General features: G+C 38.5%; 1 protein-coding gene across 7 annotated transcripts; it reads right to left on the minus strand.

The window, feature by feature from the left end:
• Positions 1-1,716: 1,716 nt before the first annotated feature.
• LOC104901680 (uncharacterized) lies at positions 1,717-5,650 on the minus strand. 7 transcript variants are annotated; one of them, XM_048634966.1, is made up of 6 exons: positions 3,174-5,650; positions 2,943-2,963; positions 2,783-2,855; positions 2,623-2,683; positions 2,410-2,515; positions 1,717-2,076 (listed from the first exon to the last, which is right to left on the minus strand). In XM_048634966.1, the coding sequence occupies exon 1, from the start codon at positions 5,132-5,134 to the stop codon at positions 3,857-3,859; it is 1,278 nt and encodes a 425-aa protein (XP_048490923.1). In that variant the 5' UTR covers positions 5,135-5,650; the 3' UTR covers positions 1,717-2,076; positions 2,410-2,515; positions 2,623-2,683; positions 2,783-2,855; positions 2,943-2,963; positions 3,174-3,856. The 7 variants fall into 7 exon arrangements, with proteins under 7 accessions (XP_048490923.1, XP_048490925.1, XP_048490922.1 ...); XM_048634968.1 differs by lacking the exon at positions 2,943-2,963 and having other exon boundaries at positions 2,441-2,515; XM_048634965.1 differs by lacking the exon at positions 2,943-2,963.
• Between the last annotated feature and the right edge of the window lie 6,032 nt (positions 5,651-11,682).

An 11,682-nucleotide genomic window follows, 5' to 3' on the forward strand; every position in this document is an offset into this window, starting at 1 on the left:
TCTGGTGGCGCAATTGTCGGAAGGTTGAGTTCTCGAAGAACCAAGTCTATAGCCTCGTTATGATTCGTCTGTATCTCGCGCTCCCCACCATTCGAAGAGAGCAAGGTTTGAAAGTGTTGTAAGATGACATTGTTGAGATCCTCTTGTTGGGTTAGCCATTCACCATTCTCATTTTGCAGCATGTGAATATGGTTGTGCTGTTTTTTTGGGCGCAACCGTCGAAACAAAAGCTTGGAAGGCAACGCCCCTACTTGAATGCAGTTGGACTTGAGACGTTGACGCCAATAATTGACAGCCAAAGTTGCCTCCTGCTGAAGCGCTTGTTGATGATGGAGATATTCCAATCCTTGTTCCTGAGAGTGGACTTGATTGCCATGGTATTGAAGTTGATCAAATAAACTTTTCCAATTAAGTCCCCAGAACATTCTCCTATCAAGGCACCAAGATTTGAGGCGTCCACGAAGTACAGAAAGCTTACGAGTCAATAAATATGCCGGCGAGCCTTGAACATATAATTGCCATGTTTCGTATACTAGAAGTTTGACCTCGTCCAAGTGAATGCTCCAGTTCTCAATTTGATAGGGTCGTTTTCCTTTTTGAAATTCCACTGAAGTTTGTAATAAAATTGGTCCGTGATCGGAGTGAATTATAGGCAGATTCCGAATACAAGCTTGTGGGTGCTCATTCAACCAATCCACTGAGGCATAGCCACGGTCTAGTCGTTCCATTATTAACTGCCCCCCATCTCTGTTGTTCGTCCATGTGAAACGTGGACCTATGAAAGGTAAATCTTGCAGATGCAGATTTACTTTCCAATTCACAATGGCTTCCCATCCGCGAATGAAAGCGCTACCTCCTATTTTGTCAGAGTATTGATCCAGTTGATTTATGTCTCCCATTATCAGGAAATGAGTGTAAGGTTGTAGAAGCTGGGATAAATATTGCCATTGATTTTCACGATGTTGATGTTGCGATGCTCCATACAAGAAGAGGCAGTGCCATAGCCTTCCATTCATAGCAGAAATTTCACAAAACAAAAAATTACTGGAACTTTCGACTACTTCGACAGCATAGGGGCCCCAACAAAAAAGGACTAAACCCCCCCGTGTTTCGCTAGCATCTACCCCATGACAAGATGTTGGACTAGTAGCTTTAAACAACCTATTTACATTAAGTACACAAGTTTCACTAGTACAGAAAAGCCAATTTGCGTCGGATGTGAGGCGCCTATTTGCGTCGGACCCTGGTGCGACGCCAAAGCCCTCGACGCAAATGACTCAGAAACGATCTGCGTCGTATGCGGAAACGACGCAGATCTTTTAGCTATTTGCGTCGCACGTTGTATACGGTGCGACGCAAATTGGTCTCCCCAGCCCAACACATAGCTTTGAGTGATTTGCGTCGCACCTAGGGCTACGTGCGACGCAAATTGGTCTCCCCAGCCCAACACGAGCTTAATGTGCGTCGCACATCGCCTCTGGTGCGACGCAAATAAGTGATTTGCGTCGCACCTAGGGCTACGTGCGACGCAAATATCAATTTTAAAAAAAAAAAAAAAATTTTTTTTTTTTAAAATTTTTTTTTTTTAAAAAAAATTTAATTTTATGAGCCAGTGATAAGGTTGTTGCAAACTTGCAATAAATATTTTGGTTTCTTCACAAAAAAAATCGTAGATTTGTAATAATAAATTACAGAAAATAAAAAAAAAAGAGATAATTACATAAAAAAGAATACATAAATTACAGAATATCAATTAAATACAATTACAGAAAATCAAAAAAGAAAATTATAGAAAAATAAAGATTACAAAATACGCATACTTCCTTACAACCTTAAGAGCCAAGGGTGTACCATGACTAATCTTAAATCACGCATACTCGTTTATAAGTTGAAGTACAACACGAGAGGTCAGCTTAAATCTAAGTTATAACTACTATTATCTACCAAATATATTTCAGAGATAGTGATGCAACAATTGCCCCTAAACCATACAATCAATTTGAATGCCATGCAATCTTGTCCGAGTCTGATGGTGTACTTTCCTTTGCTAGCCCCATCATGAACCTCCAATGCTTCCTGTATAACACATTAGACAACAACAACAACAAAGAAACAAGATGAAATATCAAAGAAGGAATCCCTCAAAAAATGCATTATGAGTCATTATGACATTTGATTCACCAACTAAAAATCTTAAGTCATGATCCTTTTGCTTTAAAACAAGATAGAATTACTTCTAAGTTCTAACTGGAAACTCCAAAAGTCAAGGAAAAGAAACCTATTATAGCTAGAGTTGATATACAAAGAGGCATCACTGACAGAAAAATCTACTATTCAGGAAATTATTCAATCAAACTTCAAGCCAAATCCACAAGTTAGGAGTTCAAAAGATACATGCAACACTCCTACCTGACAATTATGGGGACTACGAATATCTTACTTGCTTGCAACATTTTCCACAAATTATTTCAAACAAAAAATCACAGTTTCCTGAGGTCATTTCAATAATATGCACCTGCAAATTTTGAAACAACACAACAATCTTTACAAACCAAACCCTCAAAATGATAACAACATTTCACACAACTCAAAATCAATCCAACATTAAAACAAACACCATACCTTCTTCCAAACTAGTCAGAAATTAAGCAAAAAATACTTTGCATTATGTCCATATCTACCTCTGCAAAAAAAAACAACCATAACCCAGTTCACTAATCATCGAAAAAAACAAACCCAGAAAAATTTCATCAAACCATACACTAAAAATCTAAAATCACACCTTAACAGGAACATCAAAACCACGATACGCTTCAGATGTTACCCCCAACCAACCAAAAACTTGGAAAAACATTCTGAAAACCAAAACAAAAATCACCCAAAATCAAAACAAATACATTACAAAAAACAAAAAATATATATCCGAAAAACAAAAATCTCACATCTACTTGTTTCTGAACAATCTTGGGACGTTTTTTAGGGCGACGAGAAGGTTTATGAAAATGTCATAAAAATAAACAAAAAAATCAGATATAAAAAAAATGAAATGATATTAAAACAGATAATAAAACTCAATTCCATAAAACTTAGATCTGAATTGAAATCCATGAATAAAATGCAAAACACGAAATGAAACGAATAAACGAAAAAAAATAAAGAAAAAGAAAGAATACCTGAGATGAAATGAAATGAAACGAACGAACGGAGTTGCCTGAGATGAATTTCGAGCTGCCTGGCATGAATTTCGAGAGTAGCCTGAGATGAATTTCGGTTGCGGCCATAACAACGATGGAGTCCTTGAGATGTTCGACGGATCGAAGTCCTTGAGATGTTCGACGGAGATGGAAGAGAAGCAGTTGAGTTGAGAGAGAGAGAGGGGCGTTGAATTGAGAGGGAGAGGCGCTGATAATTGAGAGGGAGATTACCTTTGTGCGCTAGGGTTTATGAAATAAAAAGGTAGGTAGTGGGCCTCGTGGATTACCTTTGTGCGTCGCACCCAGCTTCTAGTACGACGCACATTATCCTCAATTTTGCGTCGCACCAAAGCAGAATGCGACGCACAAATACAATATGCGTCGCACATATTGAGGGTGCGACGCATATTAGTCGTCTCCTGATATGGTTGGTGATGTTTTGCGTCGAACGCTCTTTGGCATGCGACGCAAATAGGGTTTTTGCGTCACTTCCGTGTCTGTGCGACGCAAATCAGGGGACGCAAATCGTCATTTTTCTAGTAGTGTTTTTGTTTCTTGCAAAAATAAAAAGGAAGGCTTAAACTGTGACAATAGCCAAAAAGTATAGGGAATTGCCGGACTATCACTGTCATTTAGTCCTCGGCAATTCCAGGAGAGAAGCTTCATGGTGACTGTTGTGGCTGAATTCTGTCAGCCACTTCCTTAGCAACGGATTCCTCAACCTGAGGTACTGTCAAAGTCAACTGTAGCGTCATACGTTCACTGTCATCTGGTGCTCTGGTAACTTGGGTGTCTGGACTAGAGGTCCTGCTTCTTTTTTGGTTCCAGTTTCTGGATGGTTCCAAAGGAGATACTCTAGCAGGGCGTTTGCGAGACAGAATCTGCGGACCTGGTTCAACCCCGAGCTCACGTGCCATAGAAAGATCTGTAATTGTCTTAGCAGAGTAATTTTTTGCTGTTGCAGGCACCAGGATATTGAAGGCTCCTTTGGCATCCCATTCTTCGTATTGTTTCTTTCTCTTCTTATGTTTAATCTGGTCTTCGGTTCCTGAAAAAAGGAAAAAACTTTCGGCTGAGTAGGCGCGGGCTGGGCTCCCATCCCTTCTCCTTTTACCACCGAGGAAAGCTGGAGTGCAGGGAAAGCCTAAAACAATCTGATTATCGTATGAGCTTTCATCATTCTCAGAGTTATAATCCATATCTGCATCAGAATCAGTCAGTGGATAAAGTAATGGTGAAGTTGGAGAGTACTCGTCGTCTGATGGCGAAGAGACCATCTCAGTTCCTTGCTGATGATTGACCTGTAATAGAGGATTAAATATATCTGCATGTAAAGGAGGTGAGATACGAAACCTGTCATTAAGTAAAGTGTTTATGTTTTGAAGTCCAGGTAATTCGGCATTTGTGTTTGTTCCCTCATATGTATCAGTAAGGAGTGCCACAGTCCGATCATCATGCCCCTGCATACCTTGCGAAGCCATAGTCCTTTCAACCCAGTTGCTTGGTCCAGGCTCGTCTGGCCCCGGTGGATGAAAAGCCCACCCTTGAGCCACTAAACTCGCCAAAGTCCCTGCACCTGGATTAATAACACTTGTGGAGGGGGGAGAAGGTTCGGATCTACGTGAACTAAAAGGTCTTAAAGGAACACAATAACCATTACGAATCCTATAGGGTCCCTGTGACCAGTTTGACCTCTCCAATTCAAGTAAAGCTATTGAACGATCATTGTTAGGATCATCTAGGGATAGCGAGAGAGTCGTGGACGGTTGTTGAGTGCTTAAAGGCTGAAAGTTGTGATTAGGAGGTTGGGAGGGGAGGGGGGGTTGGTTTAGGTCCAGATTAAAATTCAACTGTGATAGTTGGTTATGGTCTGGCAAGTGGGAGACATCCACATCCGGCCCCAATCCGAACCTTCTACCTGGGCTTGGGCTAAAATGCATTATGGAATGCCTCTAGATCCTTCCGAAATCGTCGTTGTAACACTAAATATCTCCGTTTTGTCCCAAGAATGAAAAGTGGGTGAAAACTCCTGGATATACGAAGCACGGTCAACTTATCATCACAAAAGAGATAATCTTGCTCCAACAGGAAACTTAGACACCACAATTGGCGCCGACGATCTCTTGATCTCCGAGTTCCCCTTGGATTCTTCTGTTTTTGTTTGGCTTGCTTCTTCACAAGCAACCTGATGTTTAGAACTTGGAAACCAACTAAAGAAGCTAGAAAATGAAGGCATTTTTCGAGAATATATAGTAGTATATATTTTGTTGCAAGTAGGAAGAGTCTGATATTATAAGCTTTTATTATATTGCTCTATTTGCTTTGTTGTCAAGTATGATATGATGCTAAGGTCCATTTTCAGTTGTGTATATATAGAGGTTGAGAAAGTAGCTAGTAAAGAGTAAAGACTATTCAAGACTTGGGCATCAAGTTAAAGTGCAGTATGCATGCATGTATTTAGTCTTTAAACCATTCATATCCAGAAGCTTCCTACGCTACTTACTAGATATATACATTTACTTTGAAATGCCACGAAATATCCGAGAAGATGCTCTGAAGTCTGATGAAATTGGGATGCTAGATGCCTAGATGTATACTTCTTTTCATCTTTTTTCTCGAAGGAATGTTCAAATTACGGGGCTAAATTATTACACAAATTCTTGGATAATATTGTCGCACTATAAATCTATAATCTATGGTTTGATGTAAGTATGTAACAACTTATAAACTGCTGATTCTTTTGTAAAAAAAAAAAAACTCAAATGGTATGAGATTTATGTCATTATTTGTATAGTCCATATTATTCTTGTTGAAATATATATCATTACACATGTTATATAATGCTCCCTCCGTTCCAAAATATAATTCTTTATGTCATTATTTGTATAGTCGATATCATTCTTGTTGAAATATATATCTTTACGTATGTTATATAATGCTCCATCCGTCCAAAACATAGTTCTCATTTTTCTTTTTTTACGATAATTTATGCAAGAGAATCTAAAAAGGATAGTAAAGATTTTTTGTTTATTTAAATAAATGTGGTATGGGAAAAGATGATTTTAGTTACTCATTGTAGTTAGCGGGATAACCTGTGAAAAAACATTGAAGAAAGAAAAATAAAATTAGAGAGACTAGAAAAATATCAATTGTATTCAACTCTGACGACTACAGACTACTACATGATTGGTCATTTGGTTGTATGATGCTAAAAAGCAAGTCATGAAGATGACATGAATAATGAATTGGTCAGGTTTCACCAAGGTAGCCGAAAACGATCCGTGAAAATGAAAGGATAGGATGCAAGAAAAAACAGATTAGTACATGAAATGTGATGTGATGAGGCTGCAAATACCACTGTACCACATGGAAGATGCTTACTTCCCCGTAGGTCTAATATTCTACGTAAGGCTTACATAAAAAATGAACGAGGTATAGGTATATAAAGCTGTCAGTTTGGTTAATGAACTGTTGGTTGAAATAAAACAATAAAAAGTTAAACTGAATTAAATTAACTCGGAGTAACTATAACTGAAATTAACTGACCAACCAATGTGTTGGTGTTTCCTTCAGCCTAGTAACCTTGTAGGGGTTAGTCCTTGGGCTGACTTAATTTCTGAAATTAACTGAAAAATATATATTGAACTGAAACTGAAATAAACTGTAAATGAAAAACCAAAACTGAACTGGAACTAGAGGTGGGCATGGGACGGGCCGGCATGCGACCTGCCCGACCCTGCACGAGCCCGCTCGAAGCCCGGCCCGACCCATTGTCCGCTACGTGGGCTGGGAACCTGTCACGGTCAAGAAATTTAATTTCCAGCCAGCACCGGCACGAGCCTGCGGGCCAAACGATCCTTTCCTTTTTACCCTAAAACTGTCAAAAATACAAAAAAAACAACACAAAACATGGGCCAGGCCCGCGGGAATCACGAGCCCGGCCTGCGGGCCCGTGGGCCTAGGCCGGGCCGTTGACTAATTTTTGAAATTTCAAACTCGGCCCGGCCCATGCCCACCTCTAACTGGAACAAACTGTTACCGAAAACAACTGTGAAAAACTGAAAAGTTAATCGATCAACTGAACTGATCTGAATTGAATGTTTAACTGAATTAACTGAACTGATTCAAATTGAAATTGAATTGAACTGAAACCGATTTAAACTTATTTTTAACAGTACCCCTAACTAAATTTGTATATGTTGAAACCCATAGAATGCACACTTGTGAGTGTCCCACATTGGAGAAAGAGGAGAGAATAAACCACTTTATAAGATTAGGAGTTACTCCTCCTATCACCAATTGGTTTTAGGAAAAATTGACAATAGAGGTCTGAACTTTGGGTGATAATTTTTAAAAGGTCTGAACTATTGATTAACCTGTGTAGGTCCCAACTTTAGGGGGTCTTAACTTTTAGCGAGCCTCGACGACTTAAAACTGAAGATTTTTTTTAAATCTCACCTAGTTCCTACATCCCTCCCTCAATTAACCCTTCTGATGTAATCCATGTTTTACAAGTGATGACATATTAAGCCAGTTTTAAGTCACTAAGGCCCGCTAAAAGTTAAGACCCGCTAAAGTTGGGACCTACCTAGGTTAATCAATAGTTCAGACCTTTTAAAAATTATCACCCAAAGTTCAGACCTCTATTGTCAATTTTTCCTTGGTTTTAGGATGGAGCCTCCTAGCTTGTAAGTGGGCTAAACTCTCCTCCTCCTTATTGGGTTACCCAGACCCATTTTCACATAATCTAAAAATTAACAATATATTACCCAAATTCACGATAGTACTCTAATTCACATACTTCCTCCGTTTCCTTTTAATTGTGACACTTTCCTTCTTTGGCATGTTTCATTTTAATTGTGACACTCTTTTTTTCACCTTAAATGGAAAGTTTGTTACTGTGATTTTACGATTTTACCCTTACTTATAAAACTGATTAAAATCTAATCCTACTTAATATGACCTTATTAATCCTAAACTCATTAAATGGCTCCCACCAAAAATCAAACCCCCTCAACTACCTTTCATCAATTGCATCAGAATTAAACCCCTCAACTACCTATTCATCAATTCAACCCCCCACATTTAATCTGCCCCTTCATCTTCATTCATTTATTCATCTGAAGCCTAATTCCTCTATCTTCACTTCCCCTCTCTTTCTCTCCTTAGTTCGCCTCTCTCTCGTCAAATCTCCATTCTCTCTCTTCAACTATACCCTAATTTCTTCATTTTCAATTTCTCCCTGTCTCTTTGTCATCATTTTCTTCTTCATCATCCATTAACTCTTCAGATTTGGTAATTTGAGTCCCAAAAATCCTAAATTCCTCTTGAAAATGTATGTACCAAATCTGAATCCACTGACTGACGCAATTTTTGAAACAGATGATGCGGAAGAATTTGATTTGATTAAGGAGTTGATGAAAGACTTCCTTGAAGTTTTTGCGTGGCCTAGAAGATTGTTCGACAGTGGTGATGCCGAACAATTGCTTCGACCTGATGCGATGTGTGCTTTATCAATGATTGTTGAGGATTTACGCAAAGACTTCTCTTCCAAGGGAGTTTGTTCCTCCATTACCCGAGAATTCCAAAAAAAGGTAAGAACATGCCACCTAAAGGCCGGGTTTATCAATTGAGGTCCGGATCTACCTCTGCATATAAGGGTAAAGGTGATGGGGGAAAGGTTGAGAGTGGTTTAAGGACTACTCGTGAGATCATCTGTGGTATGATGGCTCCACATGCGAGTGGTTCTAATTTGGTCCGAAGAGGGGGGTCAAGTAGATGGAAGGAGAAAATGAAAAAGGAGAAAGAGGTGAAGGGAAAGGAGAAGGCTGAGGCTATTTGTGGGGATGCCTTTCCTGTTTATGATGATGAGGGGAAGAAGTATGAAATATATGTTGAAAAGGATGGGGGGTGGTCTGTGTTTGAGGTTTATGAGGACATTGTCTCTTCTGATGATTAGGAAGTACTTCTCGATGTGCCATTGATTCCCTGCACAACATCAGAATAGGATCCAGACTACCATACATTCCTACTCAGGCGTAAAGTCAGAAAAAAGAGTCCCTGAGGTTTATTCTTCCTGAGGTTATCTTTGTTGCCCTTGAATTGCTGCTTTGGAATTGTTGGTTTAGAATTGTTGGTTTGGGATGTAACTGTGTTGGTTATAATGAGTCTCTTCAATTAGTTTGTTCATGCGTGTAATTTGTTGGCTTGGACTGGTGATCATTATGCTACCTTTGAATTGTTGGCTTGGGATTTAACTGTCTTGGCTATCTTTGTTGCCTTTGAATTGCTATCTTGGAATTGTTGGTTTAAAATTGTTGGTTTGGGATGTAACTGTGTTGGTTATAATGAGTCCCTCCAATTAGTTTGTTCATGCATGTAATTTGTTGGCTTGGACTAGTGATCATTATGCTATCTTTGAATTGTTGGCTTGGGATTTAACTGTCTTGGTTATCTGTGTTGTCTTTCAATTGCTGCCTTGGAATTGTTGGTTTAGAATTGTTGGTTTGGGATGTAACTATGTTGGTTATAATGAGTCCCTTCAATTAGTTTGTTCATGCATGTAATTTGTTGGCTTGAACTGGTGATCATGATGCTACCTTTGAATTTTTGGCTTGAGATTTAACTATCTTGGTTATCTTTGTTGCCTTTGAATTGATGCCTTGGAATTGTTGGCTTGAGATTTATCTGTGTTAGTTATCTTTGTTGCCTTGGAATTGTTGCCTTGTAATTGTTGGCCTGGACTGGCTGACTTGGAATTGTTGGCTTTGACTTGTGATGATGATGCTAGGTTTATTGTTGGCTTGGAATGTAATTGTGTTGGTTGTCTTTGTTGTATTGAAATGTAACTGTGTTGGTTATCTTTGTTGGTATGCATGAATTTGAGTGTTGGTTTTGTTTATTGAGTCATCCAAATGATGAAGGGACTCATATTTATGGGTAGAGGAAGGAGGGTGATCTACTCCACATTGATAATTTCATTTTGTTGAGGATTTAAATCACCCTCCCTATTTCTTCTACGACCCTTAAAATTATCCTTGATGGATTTAGAAGCCCTAATTGAGTCCCTTTGTCTATGATGAAATAGATGGCTAATGATGTTATACAATCAATATAAAACCTAATTGGTAGGGGGTAAAGCTGCTCAGTTGTTGAGACCTAATGTGTGTTGTTGTTGGAGGTACACTAAGTCTCCTTTGTAGTTTATTGTATTGAATCATACATATGATGAAGGGACTCATGTATATATGTGGTAGGAGAAATATGGTTGACTTGCTCCACATTGAAGAATTTCATTGTGTTGAGGATTTAAGTCAACCAACCAAATTCTTCTTTGACCCAATACACACTCCCTGATGTATTTACAAGATGCAAATAGGAGTAAGCCTTACATATGTTTTGAAGATGTAAATAGGAGTAAAGCTAAACAATAAACATAAACCATGAGGTAAATTATATTTGATTATGTATCTTGCGACACTAGTTAATTTTCATATATCCCGTTGTTTTCTGCACAAAAAACTGGCTTCCTACCTAATTACACAAAAACTGTCTTCATACCTAATTACACAAAAAACTGCCTTCTCTGTTTTTTCTTCAAAATGTTGGCTTCTCTATATTTTTCTTTCAAAATAGTGCCTTATCTGTTTTTTCTTCAAGAGGTTGCATGCTCTGTATTTTCTTCAAAATGTTATCTTCTTTGTTATTTTTGCAAAATGTTTCCTTCTTCATCTTCAAAAACTATTCTGTCATTTCATCAAGGTAGTCAAATGCTTCACCAACATTAATGAACCTCTCATTAAGTTAAGCAACTGCCTCATCAATCACTGTTTGATCAACTGTGACATTTTGCGGAAGTAAGCCTTGTCTTTATAACCTTCTTTTTCCATGATGTGGGTTCTTGTAACTATTTTCCCCCTTGCACTTAAAAATTTCAACCATAACATATTGCAATTGTAGCCACGTATACTTCAACACCTCTGTGTCAAAAAAAATCATAACAATCTTGAACCTTTGTGATCAAATCATCTAGGGTATTAGGAAATGACTGATACTGCAATGCTTGTATTGCTCTGAAAAAACCTAAGCTAGCACATTTAGGTCAGGAGACTGAGCTGGTTGATTTATCAACTTTATGTTGAAACCATTTTAAGTTGCTGCTGCCAAAAATTGTGGGTCATCTGCATGAATATGTGGCCTTGCATTATCTTGCATTGCTGGATGTAGATGTCTTTTGACAAACTAACCCTCAGGCCAATTCCTGATGATGGCAGGAATCACATTGTTGATGATCATATCCCTCATTCTTTGTTATGTGACACTATCAAGTGCTTTAGTTATGAGTGTGCCTGCTCTTCTGTTTTTTGTTGAGTATTTGGCAGTGACATACTCAACAAATGGATAGATACCAAACTTCCCATCATGTATCATCTTCCCTTCATTGTCCTTGATGGGTCTTGATGTTGCACACATGAACATAGCCTTTATT

The sequence above is a fragment of the Beta vulgaris genome, chromosome 8 (assembly GCF_026745355.1).
Source record: "Beta vulgaris subsp. vulgaris cultivar EL10 chromosome 8, EL10.2, whole genome shotgun sequence".
Taxonomy (NCBI): Eukaryota; Viridiplantae; Streptophyta; class Magnoliopsida; order Caryophyllales; family Amaranthaceae; genus Beta; species Beta vulgaris.

Excerpts from the sequence above, each read along its gene's own strand:
- LOC104901680 (XM_048634971.1), bottom strand. The coding sequence starts at position 5,134 with ATGCATTTTAGCCCAAGCCCAGGTAGAAGGTTCGGATTGGGGCCGGAT.